Below are 26313 nucleotides of genomic sequence, written 5' to 3'. Positions count from 1 at the left end.
ATAATCTCGGTCTTGTCCCCATTGAGGCAAAGGCCAGTGGCCGCCATCCAGGCTTGGATAGTGGCATAGATTAGATGTAGTGCGTTGGCATCTTGGTTGTAAGAGCGGATAGTGGTAGGAGTACTTTAGTGTCGTCAGCGTAGTTGGTGTACGCTATACCCTATGCGTCTAGCTTGTCGAAGAGGGGCTTGGTGAACAAGTTGTATAGTGTGGGTGCGGTACATGATCCCTGGGGAACACCACACTGGATGGTGGTGGGAGCTGCATTAGGTATATCGGAGAATACTTTCATTGCTCTTCCTTCAAGGAAGGAGGTGATCCAAGAGGCTGCTTTTTTGGGAAATGTGGCTGAGTGAGTGAGGTGTGTGTGGTGAGAGTCTTGTGATCTACAAGGTCGAAGGGAGCCGAGAGGTCCAGTACTAAGAGGAGTGCTGACTTGCCTTTGTCAATGATTTGGGTGATTTGGTTTTTTAGGTGTACCAATGCAGTTTCTATGTCATGTCCTTTGCGGAAGCCTGATTGTCTTTTCCCTAGGATGGAATTGGTTTCAAGAAAGTGTTGGATCTGACTGTTGGCAACTTTGTCCAAAATTTGGAGGAAGAAAGGGACACTGGTTATTGGCCGATAGTTATTTGGTTGAGCAGGGTCTAGAGTAGTTTTTTTTAGTAGGGGGCATACCCACACTTCTTTGAGGCTGTCAAGAACAATGCCTGTTTTAAAGGATTAATTTATGAAGGCCATTATGAGTGGGGCGAGTGAGTCGGTGCAGTCCTTGATGATCTTGTGTTGGCAAATGTCGCATTTACACATGGATGGTTTAAGGTGTTTAAGGAGGTTGATGACTTCTGGTTCTGTAACGTCTTGGAATGAGAATAGTTTGAGTGGGCTGGAGGGAGTGGGGACTGTTTCAGTGGAAGGAAGTTGATTAGGTACTGCTTTGTAGTGATCCTGATTTTCTTCTGTAAGAGGTCACTTTTGTTAAGCATGGCAGATTGTATGCTTGTACACCAAGCCTCATCTTTGATGATCGCCTCTGTGCCCGTTGGTGGAGAGATGAGTTCATTAAAGATGGCGAAGATTTCCATGGTTTGGGAGTTGGCTGTAGTGATGGGGGCGTGAAAAGAATTGGATTTAGCTTTGGTAATGGCATCTTTGTTATTGGTGGGAGATCTGGTTAAAGCTTTCCTTGGTGCTGTCACAAGGGTTGGCATGCCAATTTTTGAGGGCTTTCCGTTTACTAGCGCGTAGGGCCTGTAGTTCTTCCGTGAACCATGAGTTGCTATGCAGTGACTTTTTTCTTTTTTACATTCAAGTGGGGCTACGGAGTTCATGGCTTTAGAGTGGGTATCATTGTATAGGTCTGCTAGGGTGTTCGGGTCATTGGAGCAGGGGGGGCGATGGTTCAGGGACATCTAGGTAGGGGCAGAGGTTGTCCGTGTTAAGTTTTTGGAACTTCTCACTAGCACCTTTGGTAGTGCGGGCTGTGGATATTGTGAATTTAACACAATTGTGGTCAGTCCATGGGTATGCAGTATTGGAGGTGACGGTGGAGGAACAGTTGTGGTCAGTGAGTCAGTCCAAGGTGCAGCCTTTTGAGTGGGTAGGGCTGAACACTTTTTGTGTGAAGCCAAGGTCCTTAAGTTCTTAAGCGAGGGTAGCGGCAGCTTTGTCTTTTGGATCGTTGAGACCTAGATTTAAGTCGCCGAGGAGTAATGTTTTGGTGGAGCTTTTAATATTATTGCTAAGTACATGGATGAGGTGTCCCTGGAAGTCTGAGGGAAGGCCTGGCGGCTGGTATAGGACGTGAATGTTAATGGTGCTGGTGGGAGACGGGGTGAGTCGGGCAGACAGTATATCCGCGTTGACCTCCCATGGGCAGCTATTTGGCCTTAAGGATATGGAATCCCTAGTGATGAGTGCTACTCCACCTGCTATTCGGGACGTCCCGTTTTGTCTGAGGATGAAATAGCCTGATGGAGGAGCTAAGGCAATGGCAAGGCCAGAAGTTTTGTGTAGCCAAGTTTCGGTGATGACAAGTAGGTCAAGGTTGTTACTGGATAGGAGATCAAATATTTGTAAGGCATGAACAGGGAGGGAGCGAACATTAAGTAAGGCACAGTTGAGGTGAGGTGTTTGCAGATTTTTATTAACTAGGGATGTAGGTGGTAGGGCTGTGGAAGAGGTGGTGTGTGCCTACTGATAGTATGTGTATGTTTGGGAGCAGTGTTCCCCCGGGGAGAGGAAGGCAGTGATTTAGGGACATGGAGGTGGGTGTATTGGGGTGGGGGGTGTCTGGGTTGTGAGTGGGAGCATAGTCTTAGATTCCTGGAGTTGATGGAAGTAGGAAAACGGGTCAGTGGCTGCGGTAATGTGCAGATACTGAGTCTTGAGTCTGCTGGCTAGGTTGAACGGGCTGGACAAAGGAGAGGCAGGCTATGTAGATGCGTGGAGTGGCCTGAGAGCAGCCATGAGTGTAGGCGTGGTGAAAGAAGGAGTGATTTGTGGAGAAGTTATGTTGTAATAATGAGCAGACGGGGCTCATGGGGCAGGTAGCTTGAATGATGGTGGAGATGGAGTGGAGACGGGCGGTCACGGAGACTCATTCCCCAGTTAGTATCTCCCTGACATTCCCAACGCTTTCCAGGCCTCGTAACAACTGGCGCTTTAAACCGCTGGCATTGCAAGATGTAGCATTTGCATCTACTATTGATGAACATGTATAATTGTTCTTTGAAAAAACATAGGCTCTGTGCCCTCGTCTGGTATGCTCTGGGAAAGCTTCAAGGTCTACATTCGGGAGTTCGCGATGTCGGCGGAGTTCAGTGTCCTCAAAGCAATCTGGCATTGCATAGTACAATGTGAGGGCGAACTGCGGAAACTAGAGTGGGGGCTACCCTGCGATTTCCCCCCCATGGCCAGACTAGCACAGATCAGGGAGACCAACACCTTTAGGATCCATGCTGAACGTGAAGTTAAACTCTTTGACACCCCATTGTCCGCTAGGCGATATAGTGAGGGTGATGGACCTGGCAGACTGCTTGCTCGCATGGCGCATCAGGAGAACTGCAATGGGTGCATTCCAGTCATAATGTGGACATTGTTAACCTAGTCCACACGCCCACAGGCATCAATGGGATATTTGCATGTTTCTATAAGGATCTTTACACTAATAATGGCACATGCACATGGGAAGATATTGATGTGTTTCTCGATACACTCCCACTTAGTCAGCTATCACACGGCACCAGGGCCTTACTAGATCTCATTATCCAACATTATTCTGGCAATTGACCACTGACCATCTGGGAAAGCCCACGGCACAGATGGCCTCACAGCTGAATTTTACTAAAGCTACAAGGAGTCCCTTGCCCCGCACCTTCTCCAGGTCTGGTGTGAATCCCCTTTTTTTTTTTTAAATTTATTTATTGCATTATATAACAATACAATCAACAGGGCCTTAACCTAGCCTCATATAACTCCCTTAGAAAACCCTCCCTCCCTTCTTAGCCTCCCTTCCACCCTCCCTCTCATCAAGACCGTTGCAAACTACACCATAAGGTATATATGTTTTTTTCCACTTTTCATTCTGGAAAGATCGTGCTTTCGCTCGAAGAGTCCACCATCTTGGGGCTGAATAGCATCACTGTGAGCTCCACCCATTGTAGTATATCATTAGAGGTGTCCTGTCCCTGTTGACGTTGGGCGATCTCCCAGGCTACTGTTTCGGCCTGTGTCCATTTACGGAGGTCTTCCCACCATATTGCTAAGCTCGATGCTTGGGGGCATTTCCAACACATGGCGATGCGTCGTTTGGCAAGTATGTACATTAGGTCCTTCAGCCTATTTAGCGGCATATTTTTACTGTTCCTGGGGTATCTTCCCAAAATGCATGCTATGGGTGTTTGCACTTCCAGGGTGATGTCGGCCTCGGCAACTCTGGTTTTGATTTGTGCCCAGAAGGTTTGTATAGCGGGGCACCCCCAGAACATATGGGTCATGTTCGCCTGGGGTTCGTAGCACTTGGGGCATCCCATGGTGTTGGCATCGCTGAATCTAGAGATGACCCCCGGAGTGAGGTACGCTCTGTTCATTATGTAGAATTGTATTAACTGAAACCTGGCGTTTCTAGATACTTTTTTGTGGTAACTAGTGATGGTTTCCCATTCTGCATCTGTGAATTGCTGTCCAAGTTCCGTTTCCCATTTCGTCTTGCACTTGAGGTTGTGCTGGGCAGTGTTGTAGGGCAGTGTTTCGTAGACCCTAGAGGTCTCGTGGCCCCCTTCAGCTGCCGCCAGTAGGCGTTCAATCATTTTGTGGCCGGTGTCTAAGTTCTCAGTTGATGGCCAGCGGGGGGCTAATCTTTTTACCACAGCATTATGTAGCAGGAACTGTCCCGTGTGTATACCTGAGGCTTCCTGTAGCTCAGCGAAAGTTAGGATGCCTTGTTCGTCCACCAGGTCCCCCACGGTGGCAACGGCGCATTGCTCCCATGTGTCCCTTATTATTTTTCGACTCTCCGATCTGTTTGCCATGATTGCAGCTATCGGAATCTGTGGGGAGTAAGGGTCTTTCAAGTCCATAGTTCTGCAGGCTCTTTTCCAAATCTGGATTCTGAGTTGGGCCAATTGTGGATACCGGTGTTTATGGTCTGAGTCGGCCCACAGCAGGTCCCTTAGTAGTATTTGGGTGATTCCCGGTTGCAGCAGGCGGGTGTCTGTAGAGGCGTCGTCCGCCATCCATTGGATCACATGTTTTAGCAGTCCAGCCAGGTAGTAAAGTTCAAAGTTGGGAACCTTCAGGCCGCCTTTGTCATAGGGTCTCTGCATCGTGTCCAGGGCGACTCTATGCCTTCCTTCTTGCCACAGAAATTTCCTGCAGAGCTTATGCAGGTCGTTAAAGAATTGATGTGGTATATTGTATGGCACGTTGGTAAAATGATAGAGTAGCCTGGGTAACGCCACCATTTTGAGCAGTCCCACTCTGCCAGCCACCGAAAGCGGGAGCCTGCCCCAAAAGTCCTTACTGTGTTGAGAGCGTGCTCCGTCTTGGGGTCTTGATGGATCGTGATACCCAGATATTTAAAGGAGGTGGGCTCCCACTTTAAGGCTAGTGTTGGGAGCTTGTTGGCCTCAAGCCCACTCAGGGCCGCTAGGGGTAACAGGCAGGATTTACTGTGGTTAATTTGGATCCCAGTGACTCTGTGAAACCCTTCGAAAGTCTCCAATATGTAAGGCAGTATGTGTTTGGGGTTCTTTAGGTAGAGGAGCATGTCGTCTGCATACATAGAGAGTAAATGGGTTACCCCGTCTATCTCAATGCCCGCATCTCCATATTCCTGTCTGATGTATGCTGCAACAGGTTCGATGGCGATGATGTACAGCATGGGGGACAGGGGGCAGCCCTGTCTAGTGCACAAGCTCCCATTTGTCTGAAAAGGTGTTGTTGGTATGCACTCTAGCCTCTGGGTTGGTGTAGATGAGTGTAACCCACTTAATAAAGCTGGGCCCCATTCCCATTTTGGACAAGGTAGCCAGAAGCCACTTCCAGCGAACCGAGTCAAATGCTTTAGAGGCGTCTAGGGACGCCACTGCTCCTTTCTCATGTCTACCTTCAGTACTGTAAATGACATGGTGCAGTTTCCTTAAGTGTTTGGTAATAGTCCTGCCTGGCACATACCCCGTTTGGTCTTGGTGAATTAGGATAGGGATGGCCCTACGTAGCCTCATGGCCAGTATTGCCGTCAGAATCTTACTATCTGTGTTGAGAAGGGACAGGGGTCTATACGACCCACACTCCTTGGCATCCTTGTTGGGCTTTAGCAGTGGGATAATGGTTGCTTCTCTCATGGTGTACGGGAGGAGGCCTGATTCGTATGCCTCATTGAACACCTTGGACAATAACGGGGCTAGTGTGTCTTCGTATGTCTTATAGAACTCTCCTGGGAGTCCATCTGGTCCTGGAGCCTTCCCAGAGGGCAGTGATCTGATGACTGCCGCTACTTCCTCTGGGGTGACGGGGCCTTCTAGGGACTCCACTATGTGTTCCCCGAGGTGTGGTAGCCTTATGATATCCAACACGTCCTCTTTTGCCAGATCTGTGGGCGGTGAGGAGTTGGTGTAGAGGGTTCGGTAGTACCCTGCAAAAGTGCGGTTTATGTCTACTTGTGAGTGTTTGTCCAGGCCATCTGCGCCCCGGATTTGACAGATGGGTTGTCTAGGGGTTCACATTTATACAGCCATGCTAGCAGCTTTCCGGGTTTGTCACCCAGGGCGTGGCTTCTTTCGATGTGCTTGGCGTAGCTGAGCTTGCCCAGCGCCTCCCAGTGTTGCAGGCAAGCCTGCTTAAGTTCGACCATTTTACGTATACGGGCAGGCTCAGACGAGGCTGCAGCCTCTAAGTGTTTCAGCTCGTCTTCCGCACTCGTCAGTAGGGAAGTGATAGATTTTTGGGCTCCCCTCGCCGCGGCTATCATTTGCCCTCTGATCACTACTTTATATGTCTCCCATGCAGTGCTGATACGTTTGACACTATCGATGTTTATCTGCCAGTAGGCGGATGTGCATTGTCGTAATTGTTCGCAAAAAGCCTGGTCTAGCAAAGCCTCACTTCGGAGTCTCCATGTGGGTATAGGAGGCCTGGGTGCAGTTAGGGACCATGTAGTTGTCAGTGAAGAGTGGTCCGACAGCACTCTAGCCAAATATTGAGTGTCCTCAAATGTGTCTAAGTGTTCATTGCTGACTAGTATGCTATCTATTCTGGTGTGCACTGCATGTGGCGGTGAGTAAAAGGAGTAAATCCTAGCTTCAGGGTGCTGTGCTCTCCAGAGATCGCTTAGGGCATATTGTTGTGTGAGAGCCTTCAATATTTTTGCAGGAGGGGAGGGCTGGGAATGTTTGCTGTCCGATCTATCTACGCCTGGATCCAAGGTACAATTGTGGTCTCCTCCCCATATTAACGTGCCATTCCGGCATGGGCTCAGCCGACTGTACAGTGAGAGAAAGAAGACTGTGGCATCATGGTTGGGGGCATAAGTGTTGACCAGGTAGAGTTCTTTACCCTCTATGGTGCATCGTATCTGGACCATTCTACCTTCGTCGTCAATGTTGGTGTGGATCACCTTGATGGGAATGGTGGGAGCTATCCATATTAGCACTCCCCTAGCATAGCTAGAATATGTGGTTTCTATTAAGGTACCCCTCCACACTCCGGCCATCGCTGCTAATTTCCGTGCATTCAGGTGGGTCTCTTGTAATAGGGCAATACCTATCTTGTGACGTTTAAGGAAGGTATGAACTCTGTGCTGTTTGACGTAGCTACTCAGACCTCTGACATTCCATGTCATAATCTTGATCGTATTAGCCATGAGCGTGGATTGGGTAAAAGTTCCTGGGTGGGCCATGTGGTGGTGCCCGGCCCTGAGTTTCCTGGTCTGCCATGCGACGTTCGGCGTAGGTGGGTTCTTTGACATCATTTGCACAGATTGGTGGAGTGTAGTGGCTTAGTCTGTCTTGATCTTCCCTGTTCCAATAAACAATAACCTTGAACTGAACTTGTAACGTAACACATCTAGCGGGGTGTCCCCCGTTCTGACTTTCCTGTTTCTGCTCCATGGACCTGGATCCCTGGGTGCCCTACGGGCGGGTAAGTTACCCAAAAAGAAAAAAGTTCGGGGCGGGTGTAGTTTCACCTCCTGATGTCACAAGTGAGAGTTGTTGCGTGGCCGGCATAGCTCCGGCTGCATCTGAGTTGCCGCTTGTCATAGTGTGATTCTGAATGTCTGATAAATGCTGCCTGGGGATGGTGTGAGTGAGCGCCTATGGCACGGTTGGTTTTGGCTTACGCTGTTTCGGTTCCAAGTCGGGGATCTGCGCTCTGTCCATCCATTCCGTCACCTCAGTTGGGGTTTTCGAAGAAGTGAGCTTTGTTATTGTGCAGGACCTTCAGTCTGGCCGCATGTAGTAGCATGTATCGGAGTCCTGCGTTTTTCAGTCTAGCTTTGGTGTGGTTGAACAGGGCCCTACTTCTCTGGACCTGCAGGGTGTAATCTGGGTAAATGGCCACCTTTGCGGAGTCTCTTTGTATGCAGCCACCCAGTCTAGAGAAGGCTAGGATTGCTTCTCTGTCCTTATAATTCAATACTTTAGCTATTATGGGCCTGGGTGGATTTCCGGGAGGCGGCCGTTTGGCGAGGGATCGGTGGGCTCTTTCAATGGTGAAACCTTGTGATAGTTTTCCCGCACCGATTTCGTGTATAAGTAGATCTTCAACATAGTTCGTGGGGTCATTGCCCTCGATTCCCTTGGGTAGACCGATGATTCTGATGTTACTTCTACGGGCCCTTCCTTCGGCCTCGTCGGCTCTATCGTCAAGGTTCTTCACCTTTTGTACCAAGGCGTCTACTTCTTTTGCCAGCTGCGCTTTAGACTCGGAGTGTTCTCGAACTTGGGTCTCTAAAGTGTCTGTTCTGCTGGCGATGGAGCGCACATCTTGCCTCAGCAGATTCAAGTCGATAGCCACCGCGTCTATCTTGTTTTCCATGGACTGTAGTGTCATGATGGCCTCTAGAAGTTGTGAATTCGCTGGTTCTGGCGCTTCTGCTTCTGGTGACTCTCCGCCGGCGTGGGTGGCGTCTTGTTTGGGAGCCCCCGAGGCGGCAAACGTTTCCATGGTGGTTTGCCTGTGCTTGCTCCTAGCGTTTTGGCAGACATTGCTTCAGTGATGGCAATCCACCGGGACCCCTAAGGGTCCCCCTGTGGTCGTAGGAACAGAGTATCTCCTGAGGGGGTGCAGTGTTGAGCGGGTCGTGGTCTGATGTGGTCCGGATGTGTTGTCCACTCTCCCTCGGGGCCGCCCAGGGCGGGTTGGGTTAATCCACGGCAAGGTCGGGGCAGAGGGCTTTTGTGGCGCCAAGGTCCTGCGGGGAGGACTTTTTGCAGGCGGGTTTTCGAACGGCGCTCTGAGGTTGTGGGCCCCAGTGCACCAAGCACGGGGGGTAGCACACCCCGCTTCAAGGTATGGCCTGGCTTGTGTCTCGACTGGTGTTTAGATAGTATCCTGGCCACGGGAGGTCCCACTGCGCTTCTGCGGTCCGGGCATAGATCGAGGGTAAGGCTGCTGATTGTGTCTCAGCGTGTCAGCACAGGGCCTCGATGTTTGCCCGGCCCTGTGCCGCCGGTTACCCTTGCTCGGATCATTGGGGGTGGCTGCACCCACTGTCGGTTAGTCCGGCTCCGGCTTGACCGGGGCACGCAATGTCCGTGTCTCCAGCCCCCCGCTTCAGTAGTATGCTGCCCAGCGCGCGGGCCCAGGCACAGGGCCCTCGTGGTATGGGGGTCCAGGGGTATCAGGGCGCTAGTATCTGGCTGTCGGAGGGATAGTGGCTCCTGGATCCCCTCCCCCAACTCCTTACCGCACCACACCAGTTACTTCACGGCCTCCTGCTGCACTCGCCCTGGACGCGGTGAGAGCCTCGGGGCCAGCTCGCCTCTGGATTGTGCATGTAATGGGGCAAAGTCTCGGCCCCAACTCCTTCTGCCCACCCGTCTCTCGATCCTCCGGGAGGTCCCCTGGTTCTCTGTCCCAGGCTGTCCAGCAGACGGAGGGGAGTCGGGCCTGCCCAGCGTTCTTCCCTTCGCGCTCAGCACCAGTCCGAGTCCTCGTCAGGCTCCCCTCCCCCCCTTCGAACGGGGGGGGACCCCGGCGCTGGTCCGGGTCTCTGTGTGTTGGCTTCGCCGCTGCAGCCGAGCGCTGCAGGTCGGGCGGCTTCACAGCTGGTGGCTTCACCGCTTCTCAACTTCACCGCCTCACAGTTTCGCAGCACAAGGCACCGGCGTCCGCAGAGTAACAGATATCTAGGCAGCCGCCATTTTCGGGTTGCGGCGTCTCTCCTCTCCCTCGCTGCGGTGGTCGAACGAGTGAACAGAGCCGCTTCAGGCTTCAGATCTGGGTTCCCCCGGCGTTCATAGTCCGATAAGTCGACTCTCAGTTGATTTATCGGTAAAGTTATGGTGCTACTGGCGGATCATTAATCGTATCATACGGAGCTTGCCCACAGCACGGCTTCCTTACATGGCGGTTAGCCACGCCCCCCCTGGCGTGAATCCCTTGTCCCAATCGCTTCCTGGCACCATGTGTGCGGCAGTTATCACGGTTTTGTGAAACGGGGTAAACCTGCAGATCACTGTGGTTCCTACCAGACCCTATCCTTAATAAAGATGTAAAGGTGTTCGCAAAGATTCTGGCCACTCGACTGATGCCACTCATGCCGTACATTATTCACCCGGACCAGTCAAGATTTATCCCGGGTAGGTCCACAGCACTGAACCTATGCTGCCTCTTTAACAAATTGGCACAGATAGATCATGGGATTCAAGCGGTAGCTGCCACACTAGACATTCAAAAGGCATTTGACTTCGTATCATAGTGATTCATGTATGCTGTTTTGTCAAAATGTGGGTTCGGCCAGGGATTCCTTGAGGCTTTACGCCTCCTTTTATAAAACACCAGTGGCCAGGGTCAACAAGAATGGGTTACTCTCCTCACAATTTGAGGTAGACCGAGGCACTAGTCAGGGCTGCCCCTTGTCACCCCTGATATTTGCTATTTTTATTGAACCATTTGCAGATTTAAACATAGACATCGTGGAGTCAGGATGGCAGGCGAACTGCAGATAATTTCGCTTTATGTAGATGACACGCTGGTATACATTCGGAACCCCCGGTAACACCTATTCTGAAAGACATTTTAAACCTTGGCGAGGTATCAGATCTCGGGTTGAATTGCAGCAAATCTGAGCTATTTCCCCTTACGGACATCACCACCCCTCCTGAAGACCTACAGGGGTTCAAGTGGGCTCCAGTGATCATACGCTACCTGGGGTTGACAGTTGCAAGACATACAAATTCAATCCCCTGTGTATTCACGTTTTCTCCTTCTGAATCACTCCTAGGTCTTACCGTCCCGACCTCTACACTGACCCTGTAATGTTACCTTGCTGTGTTATCGTATGTTGCCAATTGTTTTAATAAAGAAAGTGTAAAAAAAAAAAAAACTGGGGTCTGGGCCACCCAGAGTGGCAAATTTAGTTACCATCAAGAAAGATCAGGCCAGTTCAGACTGGGAATGATGATCTGTTTTGCATGTTATGTTCAAGGTTCTTATACCGCACTCTGTTGCTACCTGTGTGGTCTCTTGGTGCTCTGGCAAATCCGTAATACAAAGAGCTGTAAAGTGCTGTTGGCAGCTTTAGTTCTGAGAAACTGGTCACTGAGCCTCGGTGTGTTTTTCAGTTGCTATTCGCCATGTGGTGTTTGGTGAAATTATGCCTGTGGTGTTTTGTTGTCCTGGTGTTGTGAAGTGTGTGCGGTTTGTGGTGCTGCAGAAGTATGCTTGTTTTTAGTTCAGATTTTGAGAAGGTGTTTGCAGAAGGGTGAGTTTTTAGTACGGTCATTTAGTGGCAATACTTTTGCTACTCCCGGCATCCTGACTAAGTGCGACCCATATCCCTTACCCTGTCTTCTCCCCTGCCATCCACTCCGGAGTGGCACACACCCCACTCTTATTCATATGTAGGGTTTGTAACAATTCCTGCTGTCTTTCAGCTGCAGCAAGGGGCAAAAGGTATTGCTGTATTATTAGACTGGAGGCGGTTAACCTGCCGAAACATGCTAAGTGTGAGAGTGGCTGGTTCATACAAATATTGTGTATGCTTGATGAAACCGGTCTAAGCTGGTAGGCTAAATGCTGGCAAGGGTATGGTAACAGGTGTTTGAATAGTGGATTTCCAGGGTATTTTAGTGGTAGTGTTCCCTTTTTTTCAAGGTTGTTTCTCTGAGCAGGTTTTGTTTGGTTAGGCTTGTAGGACTGCTTTGATGGGTTCTATTCTATGCTCATTCTAGGCTCAAGTCAGGTTTGCTCTTTCCATCCTGGGGTTAGCTGGGCTCCTTTTCTGTGTGTGTTTGTTTCGTGGTGCGTGGATGTTGTTCAGTCATTTTCATTCCATTTGGCGTCGAAGAGCCAGATTTTTAGAAGTATACTGAATTTTAGATGGTCCTCTGTAGTCTGTGTTTATCTCGGGAGGGATTTCAAGTTTTACGGCTATGCAAGCGAAGGCTGATTCTCTCCCCCTCCGACCCCCCACTCTTTTCCTTGTGTATAGTTTAGGTTCTGGGCTTGTAGATGGTGATTATTTTCTTATGAATTCTGCTCTTTGACAGTGGATTGCTCTGTGTTATGCAAGTTGTTTTGACAGTGATTTTTTGACTGGGAGCCAATGTAGCATCCTTAGAGTTGGTGAGATGTGGCCTCTTCCTGAGAGTTTGAGAAGTCTGGCAACTGCATTCTGTATACGTGGCAAGTTTTCCAGTCATTTGTCTGGAATTCCGAGGTATATGATGTTGGCGTAGTCTATCCTATACATGATGAGGGAGATGATGGCCAGTGCTTGGTGTGTGAAGGAGAGAATGGGTAGAATCTTTATGATCGTGTGAAGATGGAAGAAGCGTTTCTTAATTATCGCATTTACTTGAGGTTCTGGTATTAACTCGTCGTCCTTTATGATTCCAAGGTTTTTTCCTACTGTGACCAGGCCTGCTTACAAGCAGTGTCAGGGAAGGGGGCTGGGCGTGGGGACAAGAGGAAGGGAGGGAGGGCAGGGGGGAGAGAAGTCCACACCAAACATTCTTTGGTGCTCGCGAGAAGTGAGAGTGAGGCTGGGCGAGAGAAGGCACTGTTCCCCATTTTCTGAGACTAATGAGCAAGAATAGGAGAGGGAAAGCGAGAAGTTCCTTAGGGAGTCAGCTAGTCAACGTCTTAGGGTAAACACCCGAGGTGTAGAGAAGTGAAAGACAGATGGGGGTTACCGATTGTTGAGTTGCTAACAACCCGGTAGGGACGTCTTGGTTGGGAGGCGGGACCCAGAACCAGGGAAGAGGAGAGGGTAAAGGGCCAGCCCTAGCGCCAACGCCAAGGGACCCAGAAGGCCAATGAACTTGAGATCGCCAGCCATTCTGACAATTTCTTTTGTAATAAACACCCTTGGACTTTTTGTTAACACTCCGCGTGATATTTTGAGACGGGACCCCCTCTGTCAGACTAATTTGGACGGTTTGGGTGGCGTTCCTAGTTCTGTGGGCCACAGGATGTCCTGGTTGTTTCCTTGGTTGTCTGGGGTAATCATGATTTCTGCGTTAATTTTGAGGTTATTAATGTTCATCCATTGGTAGAGTTCTTTGAGACAGTCTGTTAGCGGGGGGTTTACATATTAATTAATACCGATTTTGTAGATCATTTGGGTGTTGTCTGCGTAGATGTAGCATGTGAGGCGGTGTCTTTTGATGAGGTTTATGAGTGGCGTCATATGGATGTTGAACAGTAGAGGGCATAAAGAGGAGCCTTGTTGAACTTCACAGGTGATGCCCCACGATGTGGATTTCAGTGGTTTTAGCCATACTGTTTCTGTTCTTTTGGATAAGAAAAATGTAATCCAAAGCAACTCTGTCGCCAATCCCCATCTCTCCCAGTGTCTTGATGAGGGTGTTATGGTTGACTGTGTCAAATGCTTCGCAGAGGTCGAGTAATATCAGTGCCGAGTTTGTGTTGGAGTCTCCATTGGTCTTTAGGTCGTCCTATATAGAGAGTAATGCCATTGATTCCTTTCATGGGTCTGAAGCCTGCTTGTGCCTGGTCCAATTATTTTCGACGTGTTCCAGTATGTTTTTTAAAATTTTATTACCATATTATACAGTTTGACAATGCCAACACTTAATACGTCACAGACCCTTCATTAAAATTAAATTCCAACAATAAAATACACGTTACGACATCAATAAAACCAAAATAGATATCACATAAAACCACAAGTCACTCTGCATATTCTAAGAGCGAGGAGGGTCTCATGGCATTGTATCCAAAATGATTGTTATCTTCCGCCAGAATGATAGTATCCAAAATGATTGCTATCTTCCGCCAGTGGATAGTAAAAAATATGATGCACGCCTCCTGATTAACAGCCATAACTATATCCCACAGATTATCTGGCAAGTATGTCAGCATTAAACCTGCAGCTTTTAGGGCCTTCTGCCAAAGATTCTTCAGAAAAAGACACTTTAAGAGATGTCTAACAGACTCCAGGCAGTCTTCCCCCACAAAAACGGCATTGCCTGCCTTCCCTTGGTATCTTTGACCAAGCCCCCACTATCTCATTAGTTTTTTGTTAAATTTCAATCAGTCACGGTACGAGGAGGCAGTCTCTTCAGGATGGTGCGTTCCATTCTGGAACCTAAATTTAAAAGTGCCCACTTCTCAACCCCATATAGAATGATTGATAATATCCTAACATTATACAACTGGATCACTGCACCAATATAGTATCCTCCTCCCTCACAAGTTAGTGTACCAATGGAACCGGCTATAATTGCAGCTTTTAGTTTCACTTTTTTGAGATGCTGTGTCCCACCTAATTTGTTGTCCAGATTTATGCCCAGGTATTTATACTCCAAGACTGTTCCCACTGCTGCCCTGTCCATCGTCCAGCTCAACTTTTTTGCAATTTTGTTTATGGGACGAAAAACCATAATTTGTGACTTGGCGTGATTCACAATTAAAGAATTGAGAGTAGTATATACTTTTAGATGGTTCAAAGCTGACTGCACGCCTCCTGGAGTTAAGTCCAGGTGGACTTGTGTCATCTGGACAGGGTCATCTGCGTAGCCAAGACATTGCAGTGAGGTATCGCCTAGTTTTGGAGGAACAGACGTTGGGTTGGCAATGGCATCTCCAAGGTCAGACAAATAATTGTTGAACAGCATGGGCGCTAAGATGCAGCCTAGCTTGAGGCATTTCTGGGTCAGAATCCAGTTAGTTGTCCGGATCCAGGCGGACTTTCACCCTAGTACCATCATGCAAAGTATTATGAGATTCAGCCAAATTTCAAGTTCCGCCAGCAGAACAAGGGCAAAGATTTTTACCAGGGCATCTAACATCACTAATAGGCAGTAGTTCGTCGGTCAGCGTGATTTTCTTTTTTTTTTTTTTAAAGTTTAGTTTTTATTGGCATTTTCATTAATACAACAATTGAAAGAACTTGAGAAACCCCCTACTCCCCCTCTCTCCCTTCCCCCACCCCAAACCCCACCCTCCCCCGTGTCCAGATTGGTGCATTCGCCTAGGAAGACTCCCAATGATCTCCCCGTATCTTGTACCTCGGAGATGATGCGAATCGTGACCGTGTCACCGATTGACTTAATGCCGCCGTTGCCCAGGTCGTGGGTTCCCAGGTCGATTTGTCTTGCCGTCCGTGGGTAATCCCGTCCCACACGGGCCGGGGGCCATATCTCGGGTTCAGTGAACGTCCCATCCCCAGGATTGCTGCACTCCATACCAGTTTGTGAGGAATGAACTAGTATCATTCTTCACCATAGCAGTTAATTTGTCCATCAGGAACATGTTTTTCACCTTTTTCAGCCAGTCCTCCTTTGAGGGGGCCTTTGGGCTCTTCCATTTCTGGGCGAGGGCTACCCTTCCCGCCCTCAGCATGGTTTCCCACATCCTTGGATATCGGTGTAGCTCCGTTTCCTCCGGGGGAAGGCCCAGTAACATTGTTAGGGGATTGAGGGGTACTCCTCAGTTACTTCCGCTATCCAGTCCCTCACTGACCCCCAGTAGGCCTGAACTTTCGGGCAAAGCCACCACATGTGGGCTCTGGAGCCTATTTGTCCACACCCTCTTGGGCACCTTGGTGTGACACCCCCGGAAACATCTTCGACAATTTGATGGGGTCCCTGTGCCACCCCTGTAGCATCTTAATGTTGTGCTCCATGTCTGAGGTGAATAGGGTCCTGTGAAATGCTATCTTGAATATTCTAGCCCAGGCGTCCTCTGAGATTTCTTCACCTGCCAGGTTATTCCAGAACATGCGAAAGCTCCTCCTGCCTTGAAGGTTGCAGGTATTTAAGATTTTATACATACTGGAAACCGCTCCCTTTCTGGAGGTCGCCAAGTCGAGGAGTTTCTCGAAGGGGGTCAACTGCTCCTCAAGTTTGGGCCCCATGATTGGTTACAGAGGATGCCCTTCAGTCGTAGGTATTCGAAGATGGAAAGCGACCCTCGTCCGAGAGCGTCCCTCAGGTCCTTGTAGGATAAGAATTGTCCCTCTCTGAACATCTGCCCAGCCCACTCCATTCTCCTGTCCTACCAGTTCTCGGAGTGCCGGAACTCCCTACTTCCCAGTTTCAGGGGTTGGCCCCAGAGAGAGGTCATCGGGGACGGCCATGTGGTGACGTAAGCTGTCCGGGGGCCCCTCTCTCCAGATGTCCCGGAGGACTCCCAGGGTCTGGTGGGACCGTAGGTGTTTCGGGATCGTCCTGCGAGGAGCCCACAGAAGGTCACGGACCTTTAAGGGGTGGGCGTCCATGTCTTCCAAGTATGACCAATACGTTCCCATTCCCTCTTTAATGTGCTCCAGGAGGACGCGCAGTTGGGTTGGCACAGTAATACAGGTGAAAGTCCAGGAACCCAAATCCCCCTTCCTCCCTCGGCAGAGTCAGAGTGGCCCTTCCGGTTCTTGGGGTTTTCCCCTGCCATACGAAATCGTGAATCCCATTCTGTAGATCTCTAAATGTCTGTGCTGGGACTCTGGTCGGGAGAGCTGTGAAAAGATACAGAAGCCGTGGTAATATGTTCATCTTAACTGCAGTCATTTGGCCATACCACGAGAGGATTATCTTACCCCATCTCCTCAAATCCGATGTGATCTCCGCCATCATGGGGTCGTAATTAGCGGTTCCCAATTTTGTTATGTCTCTGGTAAGAAGTACCCCCAGGTACCGTATAGCGACGTTCCCCACTTTAATCCCGGGAAATCTATCCAGGGGGTCTAGCACTGGGTCTAATGTTCTCATTGGGAGCAAGACAGATTTTGCTGTGTTCATTTTTAGGCCAGAGAAGCGCCCAAATGCGGCCACCAGGGCCAGGAAGGGGGGGGGAGCGAGGTGACAGGATCCACCAGATAGGCCAGAATATCGTCCGCAAACAGGGAGAGCTTGAATTCAACCTCCCCCCTTCTGATTCCCTTAATGTCCGGGTGAGCCCTAATCGCTATTGCCAATGCCTCCATCGTAAGGACATATATCAGGGGGGAGAGTGGGCAACCCTGCCTCGTCCCTCGGGAGAGGGGGAAAGATTCGGGCAGCTTCCCATTAATCTGAACCCTTGCTGTGGGGGCTCTGTAGAGAGCAGTTACCCAACTCATGATGTGAGTCCCGAAGCCCATTCTCTGGAGGAGGAGCTCCATATAGCGCCACTCGACCCTGTCGAAGGCTTTCTCCGAGTCCAGGGAGAGAACACATGCATCGAGCTCCGATGTTTGAGCGAAATGGAGCAGGTCTATTGTTTTGCGAATATTATCTGACCCTTGCCTTCCTCTAATGAAGCCCATCTGGTCCCCATGGACTAGCTTCGGCATTATTCCCTCCATCCGCCTCCACACCACCTTGGCCAAGATTTTAACCAATATTTAATAGTGATATGGGGCGATAGGAGGAACATTCCGCGAGATCCTTCCCTTTTTTAGGCAGTACCGCTATTATGGCCCCCATCATGGATTCGGGGAGGATGCCCCCCTCCAGCACAGCGTTGAAAACTCTCACTAGGTACGGGGCCAGGGAGGAGCGAAATCTCTTGTAGAAAAAGACAGTGAAGCCGTCTTCCCCAGGAGAAGTTCCCACCTTCATCCCACTAATCACCTTGTCCACCTCATCCTCAGTTACCGGACCCTCCAACCCCTCTTCCATCTCCCTCGAAAGGGCTGGGATCTGTATAGAGTTCAGGAAGTCTTCTATCTGGGTATCATATCCATCATATTCGGATGAATAGAGGGTTTTGTAGCTGGAGCCTGTAATCCTCCAGTGCGGCCACCCGGTCGCCCTCTAGGGCTTGCCCTGGGGAGCCCCCCAGTTGGAGACGGACTATTTTTTCTCGCAGGGCTTTCTCTTGGGCCTCTCTCTCTCTTTTCTTAAAGGCGCCTATTTTTATGAGGACTCCTCACAGGGTCGCCTTAAAAGCGTCCCAAAGCGTATGCGTGGTCACCTCCCCGTTATCGTTATGTTCAAAGAACTCCGTAATGGAGTCCAAGACCTCCTAGGCATGGACCTCGTCCTTTAGTAGGGCATCATTGCATTTCCAGCGCCCTCTACATTCTCTGCACCAGCCCATAGCTAAGGTAACTCGGACCATATCGTGGTCTGACCAGGGGACGGGGTCTATCCTATAGCCTGCTACGTGTGGACGTAGGATCTCGTCCACCAAGATGTGGTCTATCCTAGAGAACGAATTATGTATGGCTGAGTAGTAGGTGAAGGCGGGAACCCCCGTTCTGGGGGATGCGATTGTATCCGTCAGACCCAGATCCCCGTTAACCCTCTGAAAGTTCTGTGCCTTGGCTTCGTCCGCTGGTCTGAGGTTTTGGGGGCCTACCAGCTTTCTGTCTATGGTTGGCTCTAATACCATATTGAAATCCCCCCCACACCACCAGCGGGCCCTGCACAAATAGCCTGAGCCTATCCCTCACTTCTTCCCAGAATTGGGCCTGTCCTTAGTTCGGGCCGTACACAATTCCCCCCCCCCTCGCAATTTGGGTTCTTTCCCCCTTGCCCAGTGTGTCTCTTGCACGAAAAGCAGGTCTAGTTTCGCCCTCCTGAACTCCCTGCAAATCAGAGACCTCTTCGTGGGGGTGTTCAGCCCCCGCACATTCAGGGGTTCCACTCCCAGGGCCGGACGGCCGTCAGCCATAGTCTGTTTCCCTCACTGTTGGTCAACAATATTGCATCAAACCTCCCTTCTCGCTCCCCTTGTTTCACAGTTTGGACACTATTAGAACGTTTCCCCAACTGCTCCCTAAACCCTCTCCCGAACAAACAAACCCCAACTAGTCCGCGCTCCCCCACCCCCTGCCCCGGCATCCAGCCAGTTCCGCCATCACTGGCATTTTGGCCAGACCACCAGCCTGCCCTTCTCGGCCAGGCGATCATTGCTAAGCACGATTTTCGTGAGCCTCCCCCCGCTTCGACCCCTCGGTAGCCCCCGCATTACTTGCTTATCAAGGGGACACGAGATTCTACTTAGCCTTCAATCTTTCAGACCACCAACCAGTGGGTGCACCGCTCACTTCGGTCGTCCCCGTGATCCTCACTCTCGCACCGTTACTGACTGGGTCCCCAAAGTGTTCATCCCTCAGAGTCATTCCGCTCTCCCTCCTTTGCCAGAGAGGGTGTATTAATTTTCCTAAATTTCTGTGCACCGGATTTCTTCCTTCTTTCGCCTGACGGGCCCGGACCATTTGCTCCGCCCAAGACCGGTCCGGATGGTCCCCTTCGGGGGGTTGGGTCTGAGACATAATCCTGGATGGCGCCCCTGACATTCTCCTCTGTGATCAAAGTCGTCGCGTGGCCCAGATATCCGAAGGTGAGGGAGAAGGGGTAGGCCCACCTGTATCGTACCCCTTTCTCTTTCAGCAGATTCGTGATGGGGCGGCACATCCTGCGTTTGGCCAATGTGTATGCGGAGAGGTCCTGAAAAATGGAGACCCAGGAGTTGTTGTACGTAATCTCTTGAGCTTTCCTGGTGGCCTCCAGCACCCGTGTCTTTTCCAAATAGTAGTGGAACCGGACCAGAATCGATCGGGGACCCCCTGCTCTTCCCCCTGCTCTGTGTACTCGATGAAACGTGAGTTCAGTGGTCATCTCTTCCTCAAAGAGGAGGGCAATGATGCTACGCACCGCTCGGGTAATCTCTCTCTCCGTCTGCCTCTGGGACCCCGAAGAATCTGATGTTGTTTCTCCGGTCCCTATTCTCATAGTCGTCCATTTGTCTCAACCTCTCCTCCTCCCTCCTCTCAAGGGCAGATACCCTCATATTTGTCTCTACCTCTAGGGTTGCTGACGACGATTGATTGGATTCAACCTGAAGGAGTCTGTCCTCAACTTTATCAACCCGTTGGTCCATTTTTTCAAACTTTTGGGCGATGTCGGAATGCATGTCCCTAATCTCTTGTAAGATTGAGGCAAAGCCCCTCTCCATTGCTACCGCCGAGCGTGCCGAGGCCTCCGAGTGGGCCATTTCTCTGGCGTGGGGTGGGCCGGTTTCGTGGGGCCCTGACTCTTGGTATCGGTATCTTTGTAAGTTCTTTTGCCAGTCCATCAGATTGCCCTCCCGCGCTCACCGTGGGGTGGGCCTCAGCTCTGTAGGGGCCACAAAGTCCTCTCGTAGGCCAGCCGCTGCCACACTGTTGGGGAACCAGCAGAAGTGGGGAACCAGCAGGGGCCGCCCCCCATCACACCTCGGCGGACTTTCGCTGTGCCTGGGGGGTCGCTACCGGGCGGGCACATGCCCCACCAGCCTCAGGCGGGGGCCTCGCGCCCAGTGCAGGGGTCCCAGGGCCCCCAGTGTCCTTTGTGCACTCCAAGGAAGGGGGCCACCCCTCACACTTCAGTAGGTCCCGCTGTGTCTGGGGGGGGTCGCTACCGGGCGGGCACACGCCCCACCAGCCTCAGGCGGGGGCCTTGCGCCCAGTGCAGGGGTCCCAGGGCCCCCAGTGTCCCTTGGGCGCTCCAAGGAGAGGGGCCGCCCCCTCACACTTCAGTTGGTCCTGCTGTGCCTGGGGGGTCGCTACCGGGCGGGCACATGCCCCACCAGCCTCGGGCGGGGGCCTCGCACCCGGAGCGGAAGCACCAGGGTATTCGGTGTCCTTAAATCACTCCAAGGAGGGGGAGGGGTGCTATGCTCGCCAGGGAGAGGAGGGCCGCGGGCCCGTTCTGTTCACACTGGTAGTGGGGGCCTTTTCCAGCACGTCCCACTCTCCCGTCGTGTGAGTCTCTGCTGTTGGCGGGGCCGGGCCTGGGTTACGACAAAGGAAAGGGTGAAGGAGGCCCCTCCCACGTGGGCGGTCAGCCGTGTGATCTCGGGGGTCCCCCCGCTCCGTTTCAGGCCGTCTGATGCCTCTCTGGGCCAGTAGGCGTAATGGTGGGGGGGGGGGCACCCGGGCCCGGCTCCGCCACTCCCTCCAAACCAGGGTCCTGCCCGGGGGAATGCGCTCCTGTCCGGGTGCGGGTCTCCGACGACCCGCACCTCCAATTCGGGGGAAATGAAGGGAGGCCGCTGCCTCAGTCAAGTGTGTTGGGCCCCCGCTCTGAAGGCCGCCCACCTGGGGCCTCACCGCGGCACGGGGGCCGGACTCCTCCACGCAGACCTCCTGGCCTGGCGGGCTGCTGCTCCTCCCCCGGCCCCGAGGCCGCTCAGATCTCCCTCAGCCTCTCCGCCACGGAAGGCCGCGGCTCTGGATCTCCGCCTTCCGAGGGTCCCCAGACGTCGCTGTTTCGCACAGCGGGGGCCCCGGGGGTTCACTGGTTGCTCCAGCTCTGTATTACGCCATGGGGGAATTTTGTCGGGGGGGGCTCAATCCCCGCTACAACACGGCTTCAGAAGGAGCTCGGGAATCAGGCAGCCATTGCCTGTGCGCCCCCTGGTGGCCTCTGTGATTTCCTTTTTAATGGACTGGGACAATTATACTGTGCCGCCAGGTAATGGGGATTGTGTCACGCTGATCCATCGCAAGAGCCAACGCAGGGCCTCTGCCCAAGCTACAGGTTCAATCTTGATTAGTGCACAACAGATCGCATCTGGGACAGGGGCCCTGAAAGACTTGCAAGCCATTATGATGTTATAGAGGTTATGGATACTTTTGGAAAATGTCCAATTTGCATCAATCTCCTCCCCTGTGGAGTTTACAACTTTGCCCCCACCGAAAACCTGCTGTACATGGGATGCCCAGTTCATCGCTGAGACGCCATTAATGTCTCTAGTCTTAGATACATTGCCATTTATGATCTTCCAAAACCTGATGTTATCGTTAGACAGAGATGTGTGTACCAGTTCTCTCTACCGAGAGCAGTCAATTCTAAACGTGTGCCGTTTGAGCACATGAGGCTATGGTCACTTGCATTATAAGTGTTTTTTATGCCTTTTACCTTACCGGCATGGATTGTCGGTTCTATTTCCATATTCACTAGGGATTGTAGTTCTCGACTTAGGGCTCTCTTATTATCATTAATTTCTTTGCCATAAGGATGGCAGTGGTGCTTATTAGAGGCAATTCGCATGTTTCGATATGCTTGCGGCTTAACTATGGTACATATTTTAATCTTCTCCATTCCTGATTCATAGACGGTTATAGCTGTGGCGGCAACTTGATGATTATTATCCTCATTAGATTTACACAACCATCAGTATACTTCAAGCGTGTCGTGAGTAACAACTGATGCATGACCAATCCTGCTATTGCTCCAGGATATTCGATTTAATGATGCGTTGATATTTACACGCCCAGTGGAAAATAAAGCTCGGAATCCCAGATTGAAAGTTCAAACTGGCAAGCAAGGGGGTAGTGCTCGTTTTGTTGGCATTGACAAATACACATATCATTAATCAACAAGGGAGAGTTGGCTACAAAAATGTAGTCAATAATACTGCTAATTTTGTTCCCAATTTGTGTGCATTTTGGGGAATGTCCGAGGGATAGGCACAGTTTACCATAGAAAAGCCTGCTGAGTACAGCAGACTAGCCCAGCTATATCCCCACTGTCATCTCAGCGCTAGCGGATTGCATAGATATAAGAACAGAATTCTGTTCCTCTAGCCCAGAATGGGAGTCCCGGGGAATCCTAGCGTTGAAGTCCCCACAGAGGAAGACAGAGCTACCTCCCTCCAGATTATACATGAACACCTCTATGGCCTTGGTCATCATTCTAGGGTGGGTTATATATATTTACAATTTAAATATCATTCTTGCGTAATTGAACAGGCTTGCGTGAAAAAGTAAGCTTGCGTGAAAAAGTAACTGCCAATAAGGACATTGTCCGATGTTCAGAGCACCTCAATGCCCAAAGGTATCTTAACACCCAGTGATAAACCTTCTTTTGGGCGAACCCTAGGCCCTTGAGTAGCTAATCAATTCAGCATAGTCCACCCATCAATAATAATAAAGGGGTTCCTGAGCCATGTTTCCTGGAGCGTGATCACGTTGAATCTATCAATGTGGTCCAGCAAACCGTCCTGATCATGCAAGTGACCATAGCCTCATGTGTTCCAACGTAAAAGCAGGGAGGAGGGACTAGCATCATTGCAAGGTACGTGATATGCCACGCCGCTCAACCATATTGGCCAACTATGCTCAATGGAACTCATCCTCCTTTGCCCAATGTTCTGGCGGAGAGCCACCAGAATTGGAGCGTTCGCCTCTCATTGGTGCATCATGTGGTTGTTTGGCATGTTTGGCAGGCGGCTTAGCAGCGAAGGACTAGACACATTGCCTCCATTAAGCTCAACACCTGTATTATTAGACGTACTCCCAAGGTTAGCATCCACCTCAATAATTGAACATTGATAACCAAATCTGTAAAGGGAAGAGCAATGATCCATAATATAGTCATGAGTACCGTCAATGTGAAAAATGACTATAGACGTAGCATATTTAAAATGTTCACATATGTCGACAATTCGAATGTCACTGCTACAAATGAAGCGAAGAGGGATTACATAGTGTAGTAGTTCCATCAGCCGTGAGCAGTTTAAGAAGAATCCTTCGCCATTCCAGAAAATACTTGGTTTTTTAAGGCCTTTATTTTAGTATCTTGTGTTACTAGCTCAGGTAAAGGTACGGTGCCAAAAGGAGTACCTTGTATGTCTGTTTGAACTGTAACATTGTTCACAATGTGTTTCTTTACCCTTCTCTTTATTTTCGACGTGTTCCAGTATTTGCTTGTAGACATAGGTCTCTATTAGTTTTGCCGGCTAAGGAATGTTTGAGAGGTCTTCCAAATCACCTGCAGTATCTTTGAGGAGCGGTTTGATGTAAGCAGATTTGAAGGCTTGTGGTACTCTTCCCATTGACAGTGACAGATTGAAGAGGTGTAGGTAGTATTCCGATGGTTTATCCTGTGTAAGGATCGATTTATATTTGTGTGGTGGACAGGGGTTCATTGGGGAGCCTGCCTTGTTGCTTTTGTAACCCAAGCTGCAGAGTTTTTCTGTTGACATATGGGCAAAACGGTTCAGCCTGTTCTGCGGTCCAGGGGTTGCTTGGAAGTGGTGCACAGTCTGGTTGATTGGTCTGTTTTGTATGATACGATGAATGTTGGTGCTTTAACTTTTAAAGTGATCTGCAAGATCATCACACCGTTTTTGCAAGGGCACCAGCATCCGGGGGATTTCTCATCTTGTTTACTATGTTGAGCAGTTTTTTCCGAGAGTTGGTGGCATTTGTGATCCAGTCGATGTAGTATTTCTTATTCGCTTTAAGCATTTCCGCTTTGTATGATCAGATTTGTTTTTGCTATGTTATTCTTTTGGCTTGGTCGTAGTTTTTCCTCCATTCTTGTTCTAGTTTCCGTTTTGTTGTTTTCATTGCTTTGAGGTGGGACGTGAACCATCTCTCCACTGATTTCTTTCGTGATGGGATGATGGTTTTTTCCAGAGAGATGCTATCTATTGTTTCCGCAATCCAGGTGGCTTTGATTCTAATTTCATGTTCTAAATTACTGTTTTTGACAGTTCTCCAGTTTATTTTCCAGATTGGTGGGTTCTTTTGGGGCTTGCTGGATGCTTTTGGTGGTATTTGGATCACAAAGACATTGCTTATTCGGTTTCCTAGCTATGCTCTGAAGTGCTAGCTCCACAATCGGGGAGTGTTTTAACTGTCAGCATCTCAGCAGCAGAGCCTGTTCCTCAATTTAGTACATTTCATGTAGGCTTAGCAATTAGTTGCCCACCATAGGTTTTGGTGCAATGAGAAGAAAATGAATAGGAAAAGTAGAGACCTGTTCAGAGCAGTCCAGGGGAGCCATCTACCCTGCATGTCCATCTGACAAAATCTTGTAGACTGAGTAGCAATGTCAGATCACTAACATAAAATTCTGATTATAGGTGTCTAGTTTTAATATTGTAAAGATGAAATGCGCTAATGTATTAGTTTTAGGATGTCGATGCAGTTAAGTTTTAAAATTACATTCCATTTGTTTAATTTTTAGAGTTATATCTTTTTTTCTACTGTTCTAGTTGAGTTTTTGACACTCCTGTACTTTTCCATGTGAAACAAATCTTTATTGAAATATAACTATGCCTGAAATTACTGTAAATATTCTTTCTCCACAGTATGTACTCCAGTGGGTCTCTCTCGAATGTTTACAGTGATGGGTCAACTTTTAGTAAAACCAACTGTAAGTATACATGAAACATGCAGTAAGTGATACCGTTAATGCAAAACATAATCTTCACTGTTTACATTAAAACAGTTTTAGATTGTAAATATTATTTCGAGGGGATTGTGTCCTCCGACGTATTCCACATCTTTTGACAGCGATTACCACAGCTGAGCTGCTTCAGAAAACTTTCAGCATAGGTGTCCTGCATCAATGACGTCGATACACTCCCTCGAGGACCTTGTCAGACGGTCGACGTCACCTGATGATATTTGTAGGACGCACAAGGCCCATAGCCTCTGTTCTGTTTTTTCCACAAACGTGTTTGCTTCGAAATCTCAGCACGCCTCGGTTCTCCTGTTGAATCGGTTCTTCTATTGTTGGAAGTATGTCTTCGTCTTCTGCTACCCCGAAGTCGGGCTTCAAGAAGTGTCGGGACTGCGGTTCCAAGATGTCACTTACGGACCTGCACAAAGTCTGCCTCTGGTGCCTCGGCGAGAGCCACGCCACCAATGACTTCGACAAATGCCAGTCTTTGACGTCGAAGGCCTTGCAGGAGCGGAAGAAGAAGCTGTCGGTCGGTAGGGTTTCCAAGCCCTGTCAGTCGAAATCTGCTGGACTTTCGACTGACGATTGGAGGGGCAACTCTCCGGATCAGCGTAAGTCCAGGGGGTCTTGTTCTAGGAGTGGGTCCCGCCATTCCTCGGCCTCTTCGAGGCATTCACAGAAGCGCCGTCACCGGTCGCCTTCCCTGTCCTCGTCAGAGGACTCCGCCAGACGGCGGTCGGCTTGTCCCACGAAACACTCCTCGCCTGCCTAATGGGATGAATTCCGCTGGCAGATGATGGCGATTTTCGAATTGCAGTGCACAATTCCGTCCGCGCCTTCGAGTGAAGCTGGCAGGGAACGCGCTAGAGCCACCACTCGCACGCCTTCGGGCTCGGGCAGTCGGCGCGGTCATCGGGAACCGTTGAGGTCCCGATCGGACAAGGATGATCGCCACCGTGCCTGCTCCAGGTCCCGGTCCTTGACGCCGTCGAGGCCGTTAGAGCCTGTGAGGCCTTCG

At 50.2% G+C, this 26313-nt stretch overlaps 1 protein-coding gene across 4 annotated transcripts in view; it reads left to right on the top strand.

The window, feature by feature from the left end:
* The window catches only part of LMBR1 (limb development membrane protein 1), a 1168513-nt gene that overhangs the window by 760088 nt on the left and 382112 nt on the right, over nt 1-26313 (top strand). For all 4 annotated transcript variants that reach the window (XR_011303315.1, XM_069647966.1, XM_069647967.1 and 1 more), the window contains exon 8: nt 25201-25265. Coding sequence is in view for 3 of the 4 variants with exons in the window: in XM_069647966.1 (XP_069504067.1) it covers nt 25201-25265 (65 nt within the window). In the remaining variant the exon portion in view is untranslated. The remainder of the gene's footprint in view (nt 1-25200; nt 25266-26313) is intronic.

This window comes from Ambystoma mexicanum, chromosome 2q (assembly GCF_040938575.1).
Source record: "Ambystoma mexicanum isolate Mex_15411 chromosome 2q, UKY_AmexF1_1, whole genome shotgun sequence".
NCBI lineage: Eukaryota > Metazoa > Chordata > Amphibia > Caudata > Ambystomatidae > Ambystoma > Ambystoma mexicanum.
This window is presented reverse-complemented; position numbering and strand designations above follow the sequence as displayed.